The sequence below is a fragment of the Cygnus olor genome, chromosome 11, assembly GCF_009769625.2.
Source record: "Cygnus olor isolate bCygOlo1 chromosome 11, bCygOlo1.pri.v2, whole genome shotgun sequence".
Classification (NCBI taxonomy): domain Eukaryota; kingdom Metazoa; phylum Chordata; class Aves; order Anseriformes; family Anatidae; genus Cygnus; species Cygnus olor.
This window is the reverse complement of record NC_049179.1, coordinates 11,425,269-11,451,052: the sequence shown is the minus strand read 5'-3', so window position 1 is coordinate 11,451,052 and position 25,784 is coordinate 11,425,269. Positions and strand designations below refer to the sequence as shown.

At 36.2% G+C, this 25,784-nt stretch overlaps 2 protein-coding genes across 4 annotated transcripts in view; both read right to left on the bottom strand.

Annotated features, from left to right (window-relative positions):
- Nucleotides 1-53: 53 nt before the first annotated feature.
- Nucleotides 54-5,628, bottom strand: USP50 (ubiquitin specific peptidase 50). Its single transcript, XM_040570330.1, is given in 8 exon segments — nt 54-687; nt 1,727-1,772; nt 1,774-1,857; nt 2,015-2,073; nt 2,894-3,101; nt 4,468-4,762; nt 4,765-4,834; nt 5,623-5,628. Coding segments are annotated over 8 exon segments (957 nt in total). The 3' UTR covers nt 54-498.
- A 1,749-nt stretch (nt 5,629-7,377) lies between these two features.
- The window catches only part of TRPM7 (transient receptor potential cation channel subfamily M member 7), a 55,182-nt gene continuing 36,775 nt past the window's right edge, over nt 7,378-25,784 (bottom strand). For 2 of the 3 annotated variants that reach the window (XM_040569890.1, XM_040569891.1), the window contains 20 exons: nt 24,611-24,895; nt 22,997-23,171; nt 22,306-22,438; nt 21,355-21,539; nt 20,518-20,650; nt 19,335-20,050; nt 17,165-17,241; nt 16,253-16,312; nt 14,840-14,921; nt 14,372-14,442; nt 13,837-13,874; nt 13,125-13,150; nt 12,755-12,805; nt 12,602-12,667; nt 11,696-11,979; nt 11,271-11,353; nt 10,741-10,946; nt 9,999-10,050; nt 9,798-9,904; nt 7,378-8,896 (listed from right to left, as the gene is read on the bottom strand). In XM_040569890.1, coding sequence (XP_040425824.1) covers nt 8,766-8,896; nt 9,798-9,904; nt 9,999-10,050; nt 10,741-10,946; nt 11,271-11,353; nt 11,696-11,979; nt 12,602-12,667; nt 12,755-12,805; nt 13,125-13,150; nt 13,837-13,874; nt 14,372-14,442; nt 14,840-14,921; nt 16,253-16,312; nt 17,165-17,241; nt 19,335-20,050; nt 20,518-20,650; nt 21,355-21,539; nt 22,306-22,438; nt 22,997-23,171; nt 24,611-24,895 — 2,961 coding nt within the window. In that variant the 3' untranslated portion in view covers nt 7,378-8,765. Of the gene's footprint in view, nt 8,897-9,797; nt 9,905-9,998; nt 10,051-10,740; nt 10,947-11,270; nt 11,354-11,695; nt 11,980-12,601; nt 12,668-12,754; nt 12,806-13,124; nt 13,151-13,836; nt 13,875-14,371; nt 14,443-14,839; nt 14,922-16,252; nt 16,313-17,164; nt 17,242-18,911; nt 20,051-20,517; nt 20,651-21,354; nt 21,540-22,305; nt 22,439-22,996; nt 23,172-24,610; nt 24,896-25,784 lie in introns of all 3 variants that reach the window. The other variant, XM_040569889.1, reaches the window with a different exon arrangement.

Genomic DNA, 25,784 nt, shown 5'->3' with positions numbered 1-25,784 from the left:
CAGCCTGAATCATATTCACATAGTTTAAAGGCTCTTCAGATGAAAAGAATACTGTTTTGCCTAGAACTACTTAGTTTAGAAATTGTTTTAGCTGAATTTTGTGCATCTCCGTGGTCTGGATTTGGGTTAGTTTTCCTTTCCTGATTGGGTTGGCATTCAAAAATCTTGAATCTTACAGTCTGAGTTTTTATCTGTCTACATGCATATATAACCAACAGAGAAAGAGGAATTTTCAGGTAAGCAAATCTGTATGCTCAGCATTTCTGATATTTTGAGGGATCTATGAAGTTTGTCATGAAAAACAAACATTAGACACAGTGGATGTGCTTTCCATAACAGGCTTGGAAGCTCTAACTCCAGCCCTCTCTCTAGAAATTATTTCCTGCAATACCACAAGCAGATCAGGTAACACGAATGCTCTGGTTTATTGATGAAACAGAATTTAGCTGATGCTGCCAATGAATTCTAATTGCAGATGTACTCACTGTTGTTGCTTTTTCATGACTTGTTGCTTTCTTTGGATGCAGAAAAGGCCTGACAGGTGTAGAATAGGAGATAAGCGCTGTCAGTCTGCACTGAGGAATTTGGGATCTTGGTGATCTGTGAATCAAAGCTGTACCAGTTTTCGGTGACTGAGTGCTTGCAGAATGCTGTGTAGTGGCCACCATCCAGAAAGCCAGAGTGGTTCTGTAACAAACAACATGATCTGTTAGAACAGAAGGCTCACTTTCTCCTAACAGAGAAAGTTAGGAATTGGCAAGCGTTTTCTGTTTGCACTTGGAAAAAGAGAGCGAGAAGATTCTAGCCCCCTTTGGCCTACAGAAAGGAATATTAATTCAAATAAATGCTTTAGAATAGAGCAAACAGACACTTCATAGATGATGATTATGCCTCTCTATTCTGCAATATTAAACTTAGCTATTAGCCCTGATACAGGCCCCACTTGCAGAGAGTAATGGAAGAAGAGCCCACTTAGTCCTTGTTTATGGCCAGGATCCTTGCAGTATCTGCTGAAAAGGCTGGAGGCTGCAACCAGGTGTTATTGACTAGGAATGCATGCTTTTTAAAACTGGGATGCGGTAGGGGAGAAGAGGAGAGAGAGGTGGTTACTTCTCCTCTCTGGTTCAGTTACATACTGTCACTGTATTATATCCCTGGCTGGAGAAGATTAAAATTTGTATGAAAAACTTGCATCCATTGAGAGCAATGCACAATAGCAGAAGCCATGTGTGATAGGTTTAATATTACTTATACATGTTAAGCTAAATTATAATTCTAAAATCAACTCTCTATATAGTTTTATATATATGTATGTGTATATATAGACGTTACTGGTAGATTGTTAGTCAAGCAAAGAGGGACCATCCTCTCTCACATGTTCTAAACTGTTTGAGGCAGGAAACCAAATGCCCTTTTTTCATTAGGGTGCGTACGTATCACCTTCTTACTGATGAAAACTGTGTTCAGTTAGTGATGGCTTTGTCCAGGAGACACTTAGCTCAAGAGATGCACTCGTAGTCGGAACAGAGTAAGGATAGATCGGGAGGGGTGGGGGGATGCTGGCTGTTTTTTTGTATGTATGTTTGTGTGCTTTTTAAAACCACAGAATTTTTAAGTGCCTGGAACAGAGAAGACTGTTGCTCTGATCAAGTCCAAGCTACCATAGGCTTGCTTTGTCTGCATTAGGCAAGGCATTACAAATAAAAGTTGGAAAGGCAAAGCTCACCACTGGAGCACACAAGCTGTATGCTGGGTTCTTGTGGAAAAGTGGGTAACTCTGGAGAGAGATCTAAATTGCTGAGTGGATAGCGGATGTCAGCTAAGAGTTTCCTTTTGTAGTTGCCTTGCCATTCAAGCCTGAAATAAAATTTTGAACTATTTTAAACTTTTCTTTTATTGTGGTGGTTGCTTAACTGGCTGTCCTAGGGGAAGGGAAAATGACTAGTGGCTACCCTGGGTTTGAAACAGATCTGTGTTAATGTTGAGTATTACAGGCAACTGACAGAAAACATACAATGTCTTTAAGTGCTGTCTAGCAAGAAAAACAAAGATCTTGCTTCTTGATCCTTCTGTCTATTAGAAATGGACACAGGTACTAAAAGCAGACAGAAGTCAAGCCTCTGCATGGTTGTCACTGTGTCCTAAATGTTCTGGACTGCACTGTCATTGTCAACTCTTCTTTCTTTCTAGGCTTCATCCCTCTTTCCTTTGTAACTTTTAGTACTACACCATACTTCTAAACTTTCATAACTTGGCCATTACCTAGCCATATTTATACAGCCAAAGGCTGTAACTAGGAGCCACAAGTTCTTTTTCAGCATGTCAAGAAAAGCACGTGCTAAATGGGAAATTAAAGAAAAATTACTCTGGGATGGTTGAGCTGCTCCGAACTGTTATATAACGTTTGCATTTTTTAAATTTTATTTTTAATATATGAGCAGTTGATAATAAGAAATTATTGATAATAAATTTGGTATCAGCCACAGATGGCTAGTAAAGTATGCGAAGCAGCAGCTCTTATACTGAATTGCAGCCTTGTATAGTATATCCACTTTAGACATGATTTAGTTAAGGGATGAACAAAAATACAGTGCCTTAGCTGCCGCAGTGACAAGCAGAACCCTCTTCCCTTCCCGCCCCCCAAGGGGTAAATTTCCCTCATCCCGTGACAACTCAGGAGAATTGCTCCCATAATTTTATCAGTCTCCACAGTCCAGAGAGCACCTCAGAAACCCCACTTAGCACCAGATCCCCTTTGAAAGAATAGAGATTAAGGCCCGGGGAACTAAAGTAACTTAAATCCTGCATCTTTTTAATAACATGTATCATTCTTAGCCACCTATTCCCCCACCAAACAGAAACCAGCAGTTTGGGAATGTATTAGAGGTCATACCTGCAGAGAGCATGTGCCCTCAGAAGGAACGGGCAAGGAAAGGGCAGTGAAGATCTCAGGTTTATCAGTGGAAGTCTTGCATTCTAGACATGTAATACATGTAATATCGTAACGCATTTGTCCCTCAAATGACTGCATGATAAGAGATGTTTCACTGGCAGGCCCAAGCCCTCTGTTTTCTTTTGCACCAGTTATGCATCTTCTTTTGCTTGACTATACAAGGAAAAAAAAAAGTAGGTAGCCAACTGTTTCAGAAGTGCCTGCAACACTTTTAATGGTTAGAATGGAAGCAAGTGTTTAACGTGGCTTGACAATCAAACCTGCAAAAGACACTGAGAACGAACGTATGATCCACAGCATGCTAGGACCGCCATATACTGGGCGGTTCTTTGAGAAGAGGTTATAGGCAGTAGCACTGTTTTTAAATAGTGTCGATAGTATCTATACTATTCTGTGCTGTATATTGCTAAGACTTCAACTGTTCCCTGCCCATTACTGCAATGCAAGGGAGGGAGACACGCTCATTTGCAATGCAGTAGGGGGTCATTAGGTCTTGGTGGACCCATTGCAAAATTCAGGTGGTTTTATAGTTTGTTGTGTTTTGTTTATTTTTATTTTTTTTTGCTAAAGAAACTACTTAGAGCTCTGGTTTATTTGTAAAGATATAACTGATCAAGACATAATCTAAATGTAACCAATATTTGAATAGCTTTAAATCTGGTGCAATTTATCAGCACCTCCTTCCAGCTACAGATTAACTCAGAGGCCCTGGGTAGACAGGCCCACACCCATGCTTACGTGACTCACAGTAGTTATCCTGTCATCCCAGCAGCTACTTGCACATAAAATGAAACACAAGTCTGTCCTGGAAGGAAGAGGTCTGACTCATTCTTAGCTGCACAGCTTTTGTTTTTCTAAATCTTCAGATTCAATGTTATCCTTACCCACAAAAACCCTTCCTACCCTACCTTACCTACAAAAATCCCCTTCCCCCCAGCAGATATTCTCTTTGTTGTAGGAACCAACCTCCCAGCACTTTTACAACAAAATTCACACTAGCAGCAGCTTCGAGGTCTCTGTCCTCCAGCTCACTTCCTCCATAGCACCAAGCCAGGTACAAAGGACGCACTGTGACAGGATTTTGCTTGCAGTTTACCATATCTTCTTTTAAGCAATGCTAAAACTAACTCCTGTGAAAGAGAATGGTGGGCTTTACAAGAGACTGGCTGTCTGCTGCCCACGTAGGCTAGTATTCAGTCTTGTCCCAGAACTTGGCTCTAAAGTTCTATTACTTTACTTGATGTTTGCAGTAAACTAAATTACTTTTATGAGAGAAAATAAACAAAAATGTAATATTCTGGACATATGGGCAGGAATGATTTAATTGCCAGCAAAGTCGTTTATCGGAGGAACTGAGCAGACATGGGGGCATAGCAGACAGATTTTAAGCAGATGAAAAGGGGGAGGAACTAAAGCACGGAAGGGCAAGGAGAAGAAGAGGTGAGTATGATGGTGCTACAGACAACATTAGCATAAGATGAGGGGCTGCAATTTGACATAGCATTAGATGAAGCTAATGAATTATTGTGTGCATGTGGGTATGAAATGAAGGATATGACAATTTTAGAAACCACATCTTGTAGTTTGTGAGAGGAGAATAGGTGATTATTACATGAAGTGCTAAACCACAAAATGTAAGGAGGAAACAGCTACAGCCCCAAAAACATCCCAGCTGCACTCTTACCTTCTTGAGAGCCTCATGGAGCTCATTCAGCACACAGATCAGAAACTCCTGTGCATCCTGCTGAGTCCTCTTGCTAAAAGTTGGGTACCGCTCCCCAAGGACTGAATGGAAAACTTCTGGGGAACACACTCAGACTCTCCAAGCCCCATACCAGACATCAAATAGCCAAAGGCAGTTGCAGATTCACCATACTCCCTCTGGAAAAATAAAAATAAGTTTCAGGTAAAGCAGGAAAATATGGTGGCTCTACCTTCAAACAGGAGCATAATAAACTTAGAAAACCGACACAGGTACAGTGCAGCTCTGATGGCCTCTGTTCCATCAGTTCTGGCAGAGGCAGAAAGAGCCTGGGCTGCCTTCGTCTCCTTCCAGCACTTTGCCCAAAATAGTTAGCAAAAGGTGGGCATCTGCTGATGCCACTGCACTCAGCATCTCAGCCTAACCCAAGTTTATTCATGTTTGCTCACACTTGTATTAATTTTTATTATTCCCATGGTAATATGCATCATTCAAGAAGACAACAGAATATGCTTAATACTACTTTTTGTGGATCTGAAACAAGACCTTGATTATACTGTTTTTAGCATTACACACAATATAGAAATCCATATCTGTGCTACCTTCTGCAAGCTCCAGGGCTTAGAATTAACTTCCTGTTACTTTCAGCACAAGAGATTACCTGCAAGAAAAAGTATTAACTGTAAAGTAATCAAAAGTCTTTTCAAAATCATTGTTACTTATTTTTGTTTTCCAATTGACTGTTAGCCGCATGCAACGTGAATTGTTACTACCAGGCTTTTAGCTGTAGGCTTTTCTCATCTCCAAATTCTTGTAGTGTTAAGTGGTATGTCATTTAGCAAAATGCAACCACGAATAACAAAAGTGTAGGAAATCACTGTCACAGGCTTAAAAACCAAATCTCTCCTTTTCCTGATCACAAGGCTACTGAGCAGTAGCTAGGAAACCAGCTCCCCAGTAGACTCACCTTCATGTATTTCACCACAACATATTTGGAATTGTTTTTCTCTGAAATGTTTCAGCACCTAAAATACTGCAGTAAACCACTCAACAATGCTGAGTTTGCTGGATTAATTAAGCAATGAAATTAGCGTATTCATATATTTGAAATTTTTGTATAAAGAAATGCTATGGCTGTAGGAAATTAAGTGCATTTTAAAACAGAAGTTACCTAAGTCACCAACACTACTATGCAAGTACATAACACTCTAACACTCAGTTTAATCTGTTATTCAATCAGTTTTTCTTCTAACAAAAATATCCTGAAGATGGTGGTAGGCAATCAAAGCTATGCAAGGAATGAACGTAGCCTACCTATTCACTTATATGGAAGACATTATTTAAATAGGTTAAGCTAAATGCCCTTTTAGTAGGAAAGTCATTGAAGCATTTACAATTTCTATTAAAAACTATTGGAGAAGGTTTGAATTAGTATTCTTGTACTTAAAAGCTATTAAAATAACGATATTGATGCATGCCAATATTTTGGTTTTAGGCAGTTAACAGGTTCTGATGTTCAGTACTGCTTTTTTTTCCTCCTCAGAAATCTTGAGGAAATTTAAAAGCTGACAGATCACAACTCTTAACTATTCATAGAGAATAATGGGCATGCATTTCAAGATTGATAAGTTTTTAAAAGAGGAGCGGCATTCGATGTTATCAGCCAAATGCACTTGTTCCCACAACCTAGTTTTGAAAAGTGCAACATCAATAGGATAAGGTATTTATGACCCTCTAAGGGTCAGGATACTTCTTCAAACCAACTCTTAATTGCCACCACATCTTTCCAATGCCTTCCTTGAAGAATACTTACATGTATGATTGTTTTCTGTCCGTCTGAAAGAGATTGTGAAAGTTGCAATTGTCTTCTCCTCAGTTTACATATAGGCCTCTCATATAATTCTAGCCGTAAATCTCCAGGAGTAAGCTATTACTCATGACAGGAAGATGTATAGAAATATGTACAGTTAACCACTGATGACCACACTGAGTTATCTATACGTTCCCCAGCCCTATTTGACCCTTTTTGTCTTTGAAAGGCTTCAGGCCCTAGGCACTACAACACTGACCAAAGGAAACATTTCCCCCTATCACAAACACCCACCACAAATGTCACATCTGTTTATTTTTTTAATAAATTAGTCACAAGCAAAACTACTGAAGACAGTCATCATGGTTGTATAAGTGAACTGTGCATTGTTAAATATCGTCAGGAAACAATGTTTCCTAACTTTAATGTGTATTTTTCCCAAAACGGTTATCCTTTTTTATATACTAAATTTGGTTTATAACACTTGAGGCTCCTCTAGGAATCCTTCCCAATTTTAAGAGCTAGCCTCACTAATACATTGACTATTGCTTTTACTTGACTAAAATACAGCATTGAAAAGTTATAATTACTATCTTGAATAGATGCCTATCACCTGACAACAACAGAAGGGGATGCTGGCAGGAATCAAACAAGGAACTACAAATTTTAAACAAACACTATAAAGAGCTTTAAAATATTTTGTCTCATTTACTCGTTAATCCTATTACATAAGTTTGTCCACTACAGGTGTTTTCACATTTTTTCCCCCAGTTCCTGGTGTTACCAAAGTTGAGATACTCCAAACGTGGACAACTGCTTTGGTCCAGCACAGCAAATTCTACTTTTCTGCATAAAGAGCTATTCAAATTCACCCAAAAAGCCTTTCAGACTAAAGACGGACAGCAGAAGTCTGTAAACAAGAATAAATTTATTTTAGATTCTTTAAAGATTTAATGATATACAAAATGTATACAGTATTATATCCTTATAACATTTTACCTTTCCCCGTCAAACATAAAACACCATTTAAACAGCTATTGTGTTCGTGCCTTAAGTCTGTATCTATAAGATACACTACTGAATAAAAAAATTTATAGAACTATATACTGCCCTTTTAATTAAAAATTACAAATTAGTACCTATGTAACAAAAAAATCGCAGCATGAAACTTCAGTTGGACGACAGTTTTTTCTTGCTGAATGCTCAACAATATTTGGGACAGTTAAATTACATTTTATTGGCATGAAGGTGCATTGCAATCTCCCGTACTTTACATAACGCTATTCCAACCCTAGTCTCTCTTAAATAAGTACCACAAATAACATAACATTAAAGATGTTTTCTACACAATTTTAAATACATTTAAAAGTTATGTGTACATTCAGTTTGATACACTGGTTTTATGAGATCTTTGGAAGGCATAACTTCTGAAGCAGTCACTACATACAACAAAAAGCACTTCCAACTTGTGTTCTCACAAGGCAACTTATTTGGACCAGTACATACTATTTCTTCTATTAAATATGATTATACCAGTCTATCATGGCTTTGTTTGTTACTATTTCATGGTGACATGATAAAACTGAAATGTATAAAACAAGAAATCTCATTATGCACAATTAGGGCTCTATTCCACAAAAAATAACAGCTTTACAGCTACAAAGCTGAATCCTGATTCAGGAGACTCTCTCTCTATTGGAACAGATTAAGTTCCTACCTTCAACCTCAACCTACTGGCATCACATACACACCCCTCATTTGGCTCTGTCTTCTTCAAAAAAGCCAGAGAAGACGACATCTGGTGAGAAAACATTAGTGGAACCGTTCCAGAAACGCTCACAGAATACTCTGGCATCAGAGAGGTAGGTGCTTTCTCCTATCTTTTACTGATTGACAGTTAAGACAGCTGCCAAAGAGGCAAATGCTTTACCTTAAAACATCAACTACCAAAATCCTTTTGGTTGAAGGCATATTGCACACCACAGGACTACAGAGAGAAAATCCTCCACTAAACTGAAACAAAATCAAAAATAAACCTTCTGCTAAAAAGCCCCTTTTAAAAACATACCATAAATACTCATCATTATTCAACCTCTAAAACGATCAGCTGCCAAGCTGTTCTCTGTAGATGGTTATCACAAGTTGTTAGGTCCTTAGATAATGGACCAGCCAAATTCCACTTATAACACAGTAATCCTTGTTTTGATGCATCTTTCTTTTAATTATGGTGGAGGAAAGATAAGTGACAACTTTGTGACATTCCATGAAGTTTGGATGAGGCCACTGATTTGGTCACATCATTAGAGCATCAAACGAATAGAATTAGCTGAATCTGATTCTTTGGTGCAGCTTCCAGGCTGAATTGTCAATTCAGGGGAATCATCCTGAGGGAATATAATCTTGTCAGGTGTGTAATCATTCCTCTTCAGATCTAAATAAACAAAATGAAGTCATATCAGTTACTATTTCTTTGGAGTGTAGAAACAATGAAGCATAAGTTATTTCAAATAACTGGCTAGGCATATGTACTTATAAATAAGAATTCCTCAATATGTATTCAATGCCACAGAAGGATGTTTTATCGTATACGTAACAGGAAGCACATAGTTCTGCTTTAAAAAGTGATGGAAACTTAATTATTTTATTTATAGATACTATATAGCAAGTACCAAATCAACTTCTAATGGAAATCAGACCCTTTCATGATACCCTTTGATGCTACCAGGAGTTAAAACTCAAATTTAAAATAAAAGACCTCTCTTCATATGAGAAGCAACCTAAAAGAGTAGCATTAAACAGGCAAGATCATGCAAGTTCCTTAAGTTATTCTGGAGTCTAAAAGCCTGATACAGAGAAATAATTTCAAGGTTTGATATGAGTGCAGTGTAGTCCATGCAACAAAAATGTTCAGAATTGAATAGTTTAATAGAACAAATTTATGCAGACCTAGATATGTATAAAAAAAGGGCAAAGCCCCCAAAAAAACATATTCCAGTTTTTGGCTAAGAAGTCTCAGATTTTGCAGTATCTTTACCTCCTTTTCCTACTTTTTCTGGGAACTCTTATTATTTTTTACTGCACCTTCTGAAGTCAAGATCAATCTAGTCTACCTTCTTCAAGTACTGTGCATACAAATATAGATTACACATTGTTAAATCCTTCAACTAGGATTTTTTTATCTTAAAATGGCATATCTTTTTAAAGTAAAAATACAAAACGGATGTTTATTATTTACTCTACTTTCATGGCATGACATTACTATTTCATTATGCATCATACAAAACATCATGATACCCAAGTGCCTCAGAAAAAAAATACAGCACCACTCTTACCAGGAAGTTTAAGTTTCCTGCAGCAGGAGTTACAGTGATGCTTTGCTCTGAAGTTTTTTATTGCATCCTCTCCCAGATTGGCTGGACCAAACACCATATCATATGACCTTAGAAATAAAGAGTGTGTAAACATGGATTGCATGTGTTCTCTGGCAGAATTTTTACAGTACTTTTTTTCTTTAAACCCTTCTTTGACCTTACCTTTTTTCGCCAGCTTTTATCACAGAGGGATCTGTCAAGTTTTCACCAACACCTTCAGACAGCACATGAAGAAAAAATTAAATCTGATACATTACATAAATGCATTAATATTGAAAAGCCTTGCCATTGTTAGCTATGACTTCTCAGCTTTCCCAAGAATAAAGGCAGAAAGAATTAAAATGGTATAGAATACTCTTTATTCTTACATGAATTGCTCCTCAGCAAGCACTTAGTACCTCTCAGACTTCCTTCACCTAATTCTACATCTGCCTGCAATTCTTAACTAATTTTCACCTGAGAGAAAAAAATTTCCTATATAGAACTTCTCACAGACAGAATATCTGACACACAATTAAGTATAAATACAGCTTGCCATATTGGCACTATACAAATGTGTCAACAAATATATATATATATATATATATATATATATATATGTATGGCACATATAATTGGGAAAACTCCTATATATTTATATTCTCTGTAGTGCTGTAACATTTTGTGCCATATTTAATAAACCCATCATTGATTCAGATGAACTAGACTAAGACACACTAAATACTGCTTATTGAATATAAATACTCCTTATCGCATATGAATTCTTAATAAAATGCTATCACAAGAGAGTCCAGGAGTTGGAATCAATGACCCTTATGGCTCCCTTCCAACTCAACTCTATTATTCTGTGAGAAAGACCCATATACCTTGGCTGTTGACCCCAATTTCAAAATCGGGACGTTACCTTGCAGATCTAGTACCAGCAATTCCCCTCTTGTATACTCATAGGTCCAATGGCTGAAAGCTAGCATAACCTCCTCTAGCATGTTAGTTGGAATTATTTCATCACCATTGTTGTTGTTGTATTTTCTGAAGTCTCCTGTCATGCACTCTTCAACTGCAAACCACTGGCCAGCAGAGTGGCAATATAACAGGAAAACTTCCAGGAACCTAGTAAAAAGCATACTTAATGAATATATTTCCAAACAAATGACAATTTAGTCATTTACTACTAGACAGTTCTTTGATTTACTTATCATTTAAAACATTGGAAACTACTATATAAATTCATTAATATTATCACTCTAGGCTAGAAGCAGTGCAAGAAAGTATCAATGAAAACACTGCCAAGAATATTTGTCTGACACATTCTTTAATGTTCAGAGACATATTCACGTATCAGTACCTTAATATATTTGAGCTGTATGTTCACAGCCCTGTAGGCATTCTTCTGGAAGAAAACATGTAATATGCTAGAAGTTTAAATTTACTTACCTTGGAGAGTATGGTATGGATTTGGGCTTCATTTGATTGAAAGCAAAAGTGAGCTTCTGTGCTGCCCTCTGCTGCTGAATTTCCTAAAATTCAGAGCCCATATTTTATTAGCAGCATTATATGAAAGGAATCATTACGGAGCCAAAAAAAAAAAAAGAACAGCAAGAACAGTAACTACTGATTCCCCCAAGACAGTGTAACGAATTGCTTGCTTTTAAATTTACATTTTAAGACTTTGAGCTTTTTGAATTAGTAAAACATACTGTAGCAGAGTTTTAACCCTTTAGTTCATAGAGAACAGAAAATTAACTTTTTTTCTTTTCTAATATGTGTATATATATATACACATACACACACACACTATTTTTCAGGTGGGAAAAAATAATGCCTGTCTATGCTTAATAATTGACAAGAATAAAACTTACTCTCAAGCACAAGTGTAACACAGTATCCTCTTTATAAATGCTTGACCAAGTATTCACAACTTCAGGAAGAAAAGACTTGATGATATAAAGATGACCTGATTTGAGGATATCATATTCCGACCACGTGCATACTACTTTAAGAGCTCGACGTAAACCTCCTCCCATCTCCTCTTTACTTAAAAATTCAATTTTAGCACAGAGTCCTAGTTGTGACCAGGAAGACATGCTGTTGTTCAAGATGTTGGGAGAACTTTCTTCAAGGCGATACACAGTGACTGGTTCACCTGTATTACAATACAAAAAGCAATCACCACATTTAATTTTCAAATTAAAGCACTGAATATCTTCAGTTTCTTAGATCTCAACACATATGAAGTTGTCCCTCGCATTCTGAATCAGTAAAAAAAATGAAACTAGCCAGTAGAAAGACCCCTCTTTTCTTTCATACAGCAGCACAGTACTACAGCGTTTTTGTCCTCCTGATTAGAACTATTAATGACACCATTCAAACAGCATTAAGAACACTGACTAAATGCTTACATACACTTTAAATGAGTCAAAACAAGCCCTAACTTAAAGGAATACTTGCAGAATAGTTTGCTATAAAAATTGCTAGTACAATTCTATCACCACCATTCTGAGGACAACTACAATTAACCTAAATTTCATAATCAAGTGAGCTGCCCTAGAAAAGGTGTCAGACATTTAAATTTTTGAGCGTTGCAAGAGAGACACTATTTTAGTTTACTAGTTATAAGCAAACATGAAATTTGTCTTTACAATCTTCTATTAGAAGAAATTTGTACAGGGATTTCTTTCGTTTTCTTCCCCAAAAGACCGTACTAAACAAGCCCTTTGAACTCTGACCCTCCCCCTCCACTCACCAACAAGAATTACAATCTTTACCTCTTGGAGGCACAGGAGTGAAGGGAATGCTCTGTGATAACCTCATCAAGTTATTTCTTTCTACAGCTAGAGAAAAATTACAGCATTTATTAGATTTTAAGGTTCTAAAAAGTGTCATTAGAGATATGAACTATAGTTATAAGAGGCACTGACCTGAATAATAGTAATTGATATCCATGATAGGCTTGAAAGGAGAAGCGATGCCTGAGAGAGACCAGAAATAATGAAAGAGACACTGCCTGCTACCTGTACTGTGTACCAAAATAACCACGTGCAAAGACCACTTCCCAAGTGACTAGAGCTTGAAAAAGATTTGCTATGCAGAAAATTAAGGATCTCGCTTAGATCTTCAGTACTTTAGAAGAAATTGTAGTACTTGAAGGTAGGCTGTTAAAAAAGTAATCACAGTGCTACCTCTCCATTAAGCTCCAAATTATCAGCAAACATATTCTCATACATGACCCAAACAGTTGCTTGTATGAAAAAGCTCCCAGCTTGTTTATAGCAGAAACAAAAAACTTACCATTCAATGCATCTTCTTCAGATGGCCTGTGAAATGTCACAAAACCAACTGTTATTGCTTCTTAAAAACTTTTTATATTTACTGATTTTGACACATCATCCTAGGTGACCTTGTTAACCTCACAGTAATGCTTTTATCTTATTTTTCAAGGGCAGAACTGCTGTTTAATTACAAAATGGTAATGGAAGGCTGTTAAGTAATCTCCTGGTTTTAGAGCTATACTTTAAATACCACCAAGTCACGCACAACATTATGTAAAGTTTGCATCACAAGAGCTCATTCCCACAGAGGTGCTTAATTAAAGTGTGTTCACAACAGCTTACCCTTCTGTTATCAGATTAATAAGGTAATGCTTTTAACAGTTAACTCAGGGGATAATTGTTAACAAGAGCAATGACTGCACAATTTCAGAGAAGGTTTACAATTTGGAAGGTTGGGTAAAGAACTTTGCCAGGAAGTTAGCTCATTAATAAGTGTCAACACAGACATTTTCATGTAAGAGCATGTTTTGCCCTCTGATATGTGACTCAATTAACTTAAATATAACCTATCACAGCATTCCAGTGAACACATTCAGTTATTTATTAGAAAAATCCTTAAACCTTGTTTTTTCATTAAACACAGCTGAGTAACACTGCAGCCAAAGACTACAACCAAAAAGAAAAATCAAAATATATAATGGAATTTCTTCATTACTAGAAAGCTTACTTACATTTGATTGCTATTTGAAGGTCTACCTTGCAACCAATCCTTTAAATCAAAGGGGAAAAAAGAAGGCTTCAATTTTGTAAGAAGAACACCGTATATTTAATTTGGGGGGCAGGGGAGTTACGTGTTTTAAGATCTTGCAGTACAGCCTGCTTATTGGAAAGATTTCACTAAACTGTACCAAACTGCAGTTGAACAGAAAGACTCAAATACAACTGAGGATTGGTAAATACAATTAAAAGAACAGAAAAGTCTATGTTCTTTGTTTTATAGATCGTATAAGCATTTTTGTTCTTAAACAAAAAGGCTTGTTTTACATAAACAGGAAGCACCATATGTTTTCGTAGTGAGAACATGCACAATATGTAGTAGATAATATGTACAACTTCTTCCCTCAGTCGAAACAGGTCCCCTCCTGTTGCCTCCTTGAACGAATAAGACTACAAATCAGTATTATTCTTCATGCAGTCTGTTTCTTCACCTTTATTTGTTCACTTTCTAGTTCTACTTGACAACAACAAAGAGAGGAGGATACAAACCGTCAACAAGGCTGCTTTAGAATCTACTTGCTGAGTATCTTCACTTGATGCTCTTCTACTCTTGCTGTATACTACAAATGAAAAAGATTAATAACTGGACAAAGAATGGCATGTGTCTTTGTTACCTATTTTCTAACAGAGTGAGCAACTAGACAGCTTAATTGGTCTCCTATATAAAAAAGGCCTGATCCACAATTATCTACTGTTAGAAGTTTCCAGCACAGTTCTGGCTGTATCACTTACCTTTTTATGATCTAGCTATTTGGGTATTTGCTGTTGCAAACAGAATTTAGCTGGCATGAGGAGAAGAATCACAGTGAAACGTGAGAGCCAATTTAAATAGCACCAATCATGAAAACACTTCGAGATGGTTTAACTTTTTCTGTTTTCCTTGCACCCTCTTGGAATATGCATTGTCAACAAAATTGAGTAAGAAAATTAGGCCACCTGAATCGATGACATACTTACATTGTTCTGAATGGACTGCCAAAGGGTCAGTAAACCCACAGCAAGAACTAGACTGTCTTAGACCACAGTCAGTTTGAAGACCCTACAAAAGAAGTACACATATCATCATTATCATTGTTCTCAAGTACTACTTTTTTTAGCACTACATTAGAAATATATATGTTTTTTAGACTTGTGGATGTACCTCAAATACCTTGCTGCAAAAAAATGCTTACGTCAAGTGCATAATTCAGCTAAAACACTTTTTACAGTATCAGTTCTAACATTTTCAGTTGCTTATTAAGACTATTGATCTATTCGGAAAAAATACTTTTAAAGAGAACGTTACAATAAGACATGATTGTAGAGATGCACATTATGCTAGATCTCTACAAGCACCGCGTTCAGCTGTTCTGTTATGTATCTTCATTAACTATCAATTCTCATTTGAGAACTTGGCTCAGTCAGAAACTAAAGTTCAGTTTGAAAAAGCCATTGAAACTAAAAATAAAATCTAAGTGTTGCCACAAATACCTACAGTTTATGAAGTGAATTTCCCCATGGACACATTCCTTAATAATAATTACATACTTTGACTATCTACTGAAACGGTCAGCTTCAGACAACAAAACGTTTATTTTGCAAACAAATAGAAAGACATCTTCATCCCAAACTGCAACTTCACGTACACTGCAATGGGGCCAGAACACTCCTCACAATCAGCCTAATAATTCCAATGGTTACCTGAATGAAATTTTAAAATTCATGATTCTGTAGAACAAAAAAACTTGAACTTAGAATGGTATGCTTCGCTTTCATTTCAAGACTTGCCACAATTAGGAAGTTGTTACCAGCCTTTCTGACCCTTCAAAGGCACACACCCACGGGTATGTGTACAGGTGTGCGTGTGTATGTGTACCAAGTGTGTGAGTATATACATATACTATTTGTGTATGGATACCGATGAGAAAGATTATTTCTTTACATCCCTAGACAGAAATACTTCATTGAAATGTACCAGAGAATGCTAAGCCAAGATAACAATGCATGGCTGCCAGAAGATACATACATCCTCCCCTACTCTTCTGTGTCTTTATAAATTCTATTACTCTATATGTACTGTGTCTGGATATCGTAACTTTAATGTCATACTTTGTGAAGACATTTGAAGGCAAATTCTGTATTTTTTTTGTGGAAGAATAGACTATAACTACCCCTTACACAACTGGCAAACTTCCCAAAGTGTGTTGTTTCTTTTTTTTTCCCTTTTTTTTTTTTTTTAATTCTTTAAATCATGACAAGGGTTCATTATATCTTTCCCCTGAAAATAGTGATCTATGAAAACAGAGTTTCTTATCTTCACTGTAATGAATAAATTCTACCATCTGGTGAAAATTGTCTTTCTAGAATAAAATGGAAACCTTCTGTACTTACTTGAAGTCTGGTTGTCTCTCTTCCCTCCAATACAGCTTTTTTGAAGTCTTCCTGTTGCTCCTATTTAAAAAAAAAAAAAAAAAAAGCAAATTGTAAACATTATTAAAAGTAGTACTGGAATACCCACACACAAAAAACTTCTTGGTCACACATGATACTTATCAGAAGGCGAACAAGGAACAACTCAGCAGAAGTTTTGACATTGCAAATGGTCATCATGCAATTCTCAAGTCAGATTCTCCCCCCAGTGAGGGGTAACTGCAAATGGAAGCTTTTATATATATATATATATATGTGTGTGTGTGTGTATATCACCTGGAGGACAGGTTTGTCACAATTAATAACTTCCCAGTAGTTATTTGTAATATTTTTTTACGAAACCTGAAATTATACACCATTTTAGTTAACAAAGTTTAGTAGAAAGGCCTTTTCTTCTTGGAAGCACAACAAACAACCTTTGAAGGAACTGCAGTCACTTTCAATCATATACACTATCATCTTGGTCTGTGTAATATTACTGTAAATCGCTTAAATCTTCCTAAACACCTATCTTGAAATTTACAAGTTTCAAATGTTTCTTATTTAATTGTGGGATATATAATTTTATCTTAATTTTAATTTGCAGTTATATTCATTTCAGCTTTCATAACCTCAGAACTTCTTTGATATTTCATTAATATCATATTATGAAACAAGAGTACTTGATGTGCAGTTAAGGTTGCACAAGTTTTCACTCCATTGCTAATCATAAGAGATGCATTCCTTCCAGGCTGCATTTTGGAAGTTCTTTGATTGTATTTGCTCTTAGACTTAATCAAGACATATGGTGAAGTTACAATTGAAAAAAAAACACAGCCACCAAAAAACACTATCCTCACTAATCACGGAAAGACTTTCTGAAAAACACGTTACCTCAATATCAGCACTTCTTTCTTTAATTTTGCTTGCTGCTTCTTTAAACCGCTGCAACTCCATGCTGTCTCTGTGACCTTTGACACAGTGAATTGAAAAAGAGTATTCAAAATCAAAGGCAGACTGACATGTTCTGACCATGCCAATAGTTTGTATCATAAGAACAAAGGGTTACAAACCATCTAAATTCTGTGTACCTGACTGCACCAGGGAACACTTTCCAAACACAATAAAATTGGTGTAACAAAATATTAATATGAAACTATTGCTTTTCCCGCATTGTGTGGACTACCACAATTCAAAATGTGAAAATAACATTTTAAAATGTTAAGTGTATGCTCCCCACAAGAAAGGAACTAGATAGTCTGAATCATAGTATTTTTAAGCGAGCATAACATATGAAGGAAAAGCAGACAGTTTTCTGAGGTAGCTTTTACAATATACCCTTCATCCTCCCAGTTGCAAGACAGCCTCCAGAATTTTACCAAGCACGTGGCTTTGTAATGAATGAAAACCTACTGGGATTGGCAATAGAAAGCTGCCCTTCATCTGAAGTTTTGTAAAACCTGGACAGTAAGAATGAAGAGTATGTTCTAAATGCTAGATGTCAGAGGACCACACACTAAAAATTTCACTCCAGTAAAATAAGTATAGTTAGTATTCAAAGTTATTAGTGGTAAAGAACATTCACAGATTAGCTAGAGTTATACAATCACTGAGTCCATTATTTCTGTTTAGTCTTGCTTTCTGAATCAAAAGAAAAAGGGGACGTCTTTTTTTTTTTTATATATATATATATCATGAGAACATTATAAACAAGTAACTAGTGTACACAAGCGTGTAGATACTCTTTCTACACATAAACAAAAATAAAAATGATAGTGTATGTAGGTATCTTCTTAGAACTCCAAGTTTCACAGCAATAAACTCTTGTCTAAAGATTTAAATCTTTACATTCTCAACAAACATTTGAAAAACACTGAGGCATCCCTGAACTGGGGCAAGACAAAGCTTCTGCAGGCAACCTGTCAATTCCAGATTGTGATCTACTATACACTAAAACTATTTAAAGCATTATCTATTTCACAGAGATCGGTTAGTAAACCCACACCTGTATTTTGCAATGAATCTGCCACTGTTTTACCATTCAAATACGTAGGTAACTATAACCAAAAGCATGCAACTTTTTACTGTTAAGCAAAACTTGAGGGAAGGCATAATGCTGTTATTTAATTAAAGGATATTGGAAGCTGCCAAAAGGACTGCTAAAAAGTACATAGGCAACAGTGGAAGATCCCAATTACAACAGTGTTTAGAAACACAGTATAGGAGGATCCCTCAGTTTGATACAGATACCACAAAGATATTTGTCCAGGATTCCATCAGCCTAAGAAGTCTTCTGTAATTACGTCAAGAAATAGACAATATTTTTAAATGTATGAAATGAAAAGATAAGAGCTTCATAATGAGTTGCAAAAAGTTTATCTACGATGCCCATACCAAGTTGTAGAGCTGTTAATTGCATAGAACTGCTATACTCAACAACTGGCCACTGTTTTTCAGAAAAATATTGTCTATGTGACAGAATTATAAAGAAATGATAATTTTTGAGTAAAAATAAATAAATTCAGGCAACATAGGGAAATTAGAGATGTTAAAAGCAAAAAAAGCAGAGCAAAATGGTAGAATAAAGTCACCTGCAACCGGAATACACCCAAAATACCATACAATTCTTGATAAGTCAAACCTTGTGGTTTAGATTTGGTCCACAGTTTATGAAGTAGTCCCATAAGGATGTTAGAACATAAATCTTGGTTTTGGAGTTCCATTGCATGGACATGCTGACTTTGGGAAAGTTCATCTTTAATATTCAATTTTCCATGTGAGCCGCCACAGTTGACTGTTGACGTCAAGTCGCCAGTTGACAAAGACAACTTCGTTTGGGGTTTGTTCTTCGATAAGTTGACAGAGGACTGGTGATCACATTTGTCAACTCTGCAGCTGTAGTTATCATTAGTGTCACTCTCATCATGAATAAAACCACAATTAATGTATCCTCCATTTTCAACACAAGGTTGGGTGAAAGCAAGGCAAGCAGAGCCAGAAGCAAGAGGATAAGAGCAGCTAATTATGACTTCAGGACATTCAGAATCTACTTTGTTATACTTACCCACAAATGCACCAAATTCTACATTATTATCTCCTTCTGTAGCCTTAGAGCAAACAGTCTCTTCACGCTTTGCTGAAGAATCCAGCTGACTTTTGCAACTGGGACGAGACGGAGTGCTAACAAAAAACTTAGCTGTTGGGGATGTTACATGTGGCATGCTGTTGGATGAATTGCCTAATTTTTTACTTCTACTAATGGATTTTGAGATTTCTGCAGCCTGTATTCGTTGGCGAAGTTCTGGAGGGGGAACAACATTGGAAAATAAGGCACTGCCTGAGGAACCTGCCTCTTGAAAGTTTATTTCTTCTCTTCGAGGAACTAGAGCTAACTCCTGACCAATAGTCTTATGTTGGACTTCTTTGTCATCACGTATAGAAATGTTACAGAGTAAAGCATTATTATTTTCAAGGGCTCCTTGTGGAAAAGAACCGAAGACATTTCCAATGCTGTGCTTTTTCCACACAGATGATCTTAGAGAGCCATCATCAATGAGGTTTTGTGCCAAGTGTTTTGAAATACTCAATTCCCGCGTAATTTCATTATGAACCTTGCTAGCTTCTGAAGCTTTCTGTGCAGTCAGTGTTTTCAGAGTATCCACAGTTAGAGCAGAGAGATCCTGTAGGTGGCCAATCTGTGAATCTAAAGACTGTAGTGACCGTTTTATGTAGTTGACACGATCACCAACTTCCTTTATCTGAATGCACATTTGTTCCACCCTAAGAAAAAAAAATCAAATTACGAAGTAGCTATGAAAGATATTATTTTCTATATGCAAACAAAGCATCTTTGCAATTCTTTTTGCCCACTTAAGAAAAAAGAACTCTAAAATTTCAGGATGGTATAAACTAGAGCATTTGGCATTTGTAATACAACATTTGTACATACTTTTGAATCACAGAATTAGCATACACATAAACAAAGGCCCTACAGCACACTTTCAAATGCATTAGTTTACAATTGCCTCAGCTTACCAACTGTAGGCAATGCTATTCTACAGATAAGGGAACAAACCAATCACATTAGCGGCTTCTGCATAGCATCATCTAAAGTTTGCACAAATACATAGTTTGAGTATTTTCTTTAAGTGTATTTTACCCCCTTAAAGCAATTAAAAACCACAAAAGTTCTAAGCTTCTCTATTCAGAAGTTTTATTTGTAAAAAATTTATTTGTAAAAATTTTACCGTTCAAATGTGACTCGAATCCTCTCCTCGCTTCCAGAATGAAATTTATCATCTTTTTCATTGAAATACATCTCAACACACAGTTCTTCAAAATCATGAAGTTTCTTTTGATCTTCTTCTGTTAGGAAGAGTTCTAAAAAGAGATTAAACAGTTCAGAAGATGCATATGTAGTAAAGTTTTTCAGACACTGGAAATTTATAGCCACAAACTTACAAAGGGTGTTAAAAGTAAAACACATACAAAAATAGAAAACAGTGCCATCTAGGACTTTTCCTCTCCTTGCAAGACAAAAAAAAATGAAATGTCAAAGACTTTGCCTAAAATAAAAATCAAGATACTACACGCCACATCCCTCCCATACACTTTCTTTAAGACAGAGGCTAGATTCCTCAGCTGTATTTCTCATCATCTGTGAAACAATCTTTTTTTTTTTCTTTTTAAATCTTCAAAGTGTTTCAAGTAAGACTAGTCTTCCAGGAAAAAAAAAAGTCCTTCATGAACACTAACAGAAAATCTAATTTTGTAGCATTCTGTTTGCTTTTGCTATCAGTTAGTCTAACCGGAGATTTTCCAGGGGCTGTGCATTATATCCTTTGTAAAAACACAGGAATTTTGAACAGAATAAGAGTCTTATTCAATATTGAGGATATAAAAAATTAAGACCTACTTAGAATCACAGAATATCCCCAGTTAGGAGGGACCCACCAGGATCATCAAGTCCAACTTCAACTTTGTTGAGAACACATATTAAAACCAAGAAGTCTGCACGTTCCTGACAGTTTGCTTTAATCATATCAAAAAATTATCATAATTTTTTGGATAATAACTGTTCATACTTGGCCCATCTGAAGTCTTGTCCGTCTTTCTTCTTTTACATATACAACAGAACAGGGAAGCCATGTGGCTAAGAATAATAAGTGGTGGAGGCAGAACAGGCTTTTCATGATAGGCCATAATGAAATGATAGCGTTGATACTTCCACACAATGTTTGAAATTGCCTTTACCTGTAAATATACATTGCTGAAAAGGAAGAAAAAAAGAATTAAACACAAGTTTTTTGCTGTTGCTGTTGTTTGTGTTTATTATGTGTTTAAAAAAAAAAGACAGAAAATCACATACTTGTCTTTTACTGTATAAATAACAGTGTAAGTTGGAAACATTCAAGAAAAGGCTATGCCCTAAAGCAGGGAGAGGATTAAATAATTCTCTCATCTGCTATCATTTCAGTACCTTTCCTCAGACATGAAAGACACTGAGATATTTCAAATTTGTCAAAAAGGTATTTCCAACTAAACACATTTTTTTAATTATTATTATTACTTTTAAATCAGACCACACTAATTGTCTAGTCTACCATTCCCCAGTATTAGTGAGCTGTTTATTCCCGTATATAAAACACTTGCAGAGAATTCCTTATGGATTTAAATTACTCTACAATTGAACTCAACTGAAGAGAGCCTTAAATGAATTCAGGAACAGTCAATATACAGATCCAGAAACAACCTTGTTTGTTTTATTACAAAGAAGTTCCAAAAGGCATTCAAATTCTCTTTAGAAATCTGGTTCCTTCGGCCTCACGGATGTGACATGTACCAGACACATCACAAATTTCCCTTCCTTGTCATGGGGTTTGCAGTGAGGAAGACCAGCCTTTGAACCTGGAAATGCTTCCACCAAATAGGATTGCTTTGAACTGTTATCAGTTATTCTTATCTTCTCATCTTACTAAGGTGAAATATAAAAACTTAAAGGAATAGCAAAAATTAGCAATTGTTCATATACTTACTTGAAAAATGCAATAAGGAGATTAACCATAATTATGTACTGTACAAAGAGGTAGACAGCTTGAAGAAATGGGGTCAACCACGTTCCTGGCCCACAGAGATGAGCAACTTGTGACTCAGAATTATTTGCACATACTGTGTTGGGGGGGAGGGAGGAAAATACACAAAATATGTAAAGCAAATTTTAGAACTCAGAGCAGATATAGACAAGAAAAAAGATCACTCAAAGAGTGTACAAACACCAAGTAACATGCACTATTCTGCAACTCAAAATATCGCTGTGCATTTAGGAATATGGTAGAAAGATACAGGAGACAAAGATTTCAGTTTATACTAAGGTATAATCATATTAGTGGATTAAAATAAAAAAAAGTATACTACCTCCACAGAAAAAAAAAAAAGACATGATATCTATGTGGGAAAAATCTAAAGTATTGCTAGGAATAGCCTGAAGAAAAACCCCAATTAAGTAGAGTTTTCACTCTAAGCCATTCATTCTTAATAAAGGATAATGGAAGAGTCAAATCAAGAAGTTATATATCTACAAGTCACAAAGAGGAAAAAATCTAGTGAATGGAACGAATGTCAACAATACTGGGCATTTCATTTCATAAAATGAAAACTTTGTAAGACCTTAAAAAGATCTCATGAGAATAAGCCTTCTTACTTGCTTCAAAAATTGTAGTGTCTTACCATCAATTTCATAGGCATACACTTCACCAAAAATCATCCAGTATGGATGAAACACAATATCTCTAGCAAGAGTCCAAGACGGTGCCTCATTAGGGTACAATATTGCCTTCCTGGGAACACCAAAGCTAAGCAGTACAAGTGCCATAATCACCACAATGTAAAACATGTTGGCCACCTAGAAACACAAAAACGTCAGTTAACTCACAAGGTTATAAATATGGTTTCACAACTTCAAATGCTTTTACAGGGACAGCATAAGCTCGATGAATTCTCTATATCAGCAAAAGAGTCTAGGACCCTTGTACTTCAGTCAGAAAATGTTGTCAAATAACAAATCCTTTTAAAAATTTCTATTTTTTCCCTCTCCTTTCTTACAGAATGTTTGCAACTCTTGGCCAAAAGGTAGTTTCTTTTTAACTCAAATACCCATTACGTGGAAGAGTAGCAGCTGATAAAGAAAGAGAAACATTCCTTCCCAAATTTACTGAATAGCTGTACAAAGTACAGCTTCCAAAGGCTGAGTAGTGTGAAAAACAGAACCTATTCTAATGGCAAGAAGTCAAAGTGAGAAATGTAAGCAACTTGATGCCCTCCTTTTTAAGGAATGACAGGGTTCAACTTTGTAGGGGCAAATTTTTTTTTGTTCGGGTGTGTGTGTGTGTGTACAACACCCTTTCTCCCTTCATATATATGACTCCCAAGGATTAAAATCCTGAAACACACATACACACACACTTCATTCCTATTCTGACAACTTTTTCATTTAACAATCTCTCAATCTTACTGTAGAATTCTACCTCCACTCTAGCAGTGTTACTACTAGGAAGACCATAAGCCCTAGCATTAGGTTCCCTTTATTACAGCAGAGTTATACATTGATTTTTTGAACAAAAATGGATCTCAAAGATGGTTTTGTAACTACCACTCATCAACTACTTGCTGCAAAATACACTTTTACATTACAGAACACAACTGCACTGCACGACTAGTTTTGAACACAGTTGGAGTATGCCTCAACACTGGACACCACATAACATGTCAAAAAAACATTCTACCAGGTTGAAGGAAAGAAAATTTGAAGGCCACATTGTCACGCAGGGGAAGCTGGAGTGTATGAGTGCACACACAGAGTGTATGAGAAGGCAGCCTGTGGGGAGTGTACTCTCAGCACACAATTTTAAGAACAGTTGCAGAAAGCTACCTAGAAACATTTAGTACAGCTCACTATAAGTAACTAATCTTCCCTGTAAAAGTGAAAATCTTGCAGTAGCTAGCACAAAGGCAAGAAAACCTCAGGACTATAAATAAATCTCAAACCCAAAAGGCATTAGCATATTCCTTCAATTCTCACACATTTACCAGAGCACAGAAGGAAGATCTTCCGTCTTGTTACAGATTTAACAGAGAAAGCTCCATAATAAAGAACACTTCTACTCGGAGCTGGTTTTCAAACACATTAAGTTATATTCCAGCTAGCTACTTCTGCACAAAGTTGCTGACACACTGGAACAGGATAAGCAACCTTTTACTAAATAAAACTTTGAGAAATTATAAATAGATGCAGCAAAATAAAGGTATTTCAACTGAAAGAAAAATAAAAAAAATAGTACTTACCATTTTCCCAATCATCATAACATAAGGGCCAGCCTGCTGGTTTACAGCTAAAAAATCCAGTAATCGCACATACCAAAAAATTATATTGAGACAGTATGTTATTCTTCCAGCAACAAAAACATAATTTTCTCTGTAAGTGTTTTCACCAAAATTCCCCTTTGCTCCAAATCTTAATGCAAACCCAATGAAGAAAGTGACAATAGCAACTGTGTCACTGATATTGAAGTAATCACTGAACCACACTTTAATCTTCTGATTAATCTTCCCAGCCTCCGACATAAAAATCTGCAATAACAAAAATAAAATATTCAGGTCTGCTCATGTTTACTCCACTTAAAATAACACTGAAACGTATGAATCAGTAAAATTCTTACACTCGCAAAAATAAAATACGTATTTGAATGGGTAATTGTTTTGCACAGAGGAACCCAAAAACCAGTGTTTAACTGTGCCTGCTTCACAACTATGACAAGGAAATGATATTTCCTTCTTCCTGAACAAGTTGTGAAGGAATTGTTTTCAATTTGATTGCTTTTTTTTCCACCTTCTTCTTTAGGAAGTCACTATAACAAAAATGAGTCTTCATTTCTGTTTCAGTTGGACCTGCTGTACCCAGTTAGTAAACTGGCTTTTCTCTCCCATTTAAAAATTCTTACAGAACTACTCAAAAAACTCTTGCTAATCAGCAACATTATGGTTGTGGTAGCTATCCCACCTTGATCAAGATTTTTTGTTTTTGTTGCATCTTGGTCCTAGGCGCAGAGTTTGATTGATGCTAACAGATACATATACATTTAATCCCTCAAAAATGTAAGGCTGTTTTTTAGAACCTGATTAGACAGTAAGCCACAGACTGAAAAAAAAAATCAGAAAAATTTGAAAAAAAATACACCAGACCATGATGTCATTGTCAGGTCCTTGAAATTTCAGAGAGAAAAAAAGAAAAGCATTTCCTTTTAAATAGACCACCCCCTCTTCCCCATTGGAAGCAGAAAAAAAGAAAGCAAGCTATGTCCAACCAGTGAAACACTAAGAATCCAAGAAACACTAGTATCTAAATTAGCAGTCTATACCAAATATAAAGGTATTACACATCATGTGCTCCAACGTTTAAAGTTTCTTAGGCTGTCTTGTTTATAAACACAGTTTAAAGCATACTGCTGTAACTGTAAAA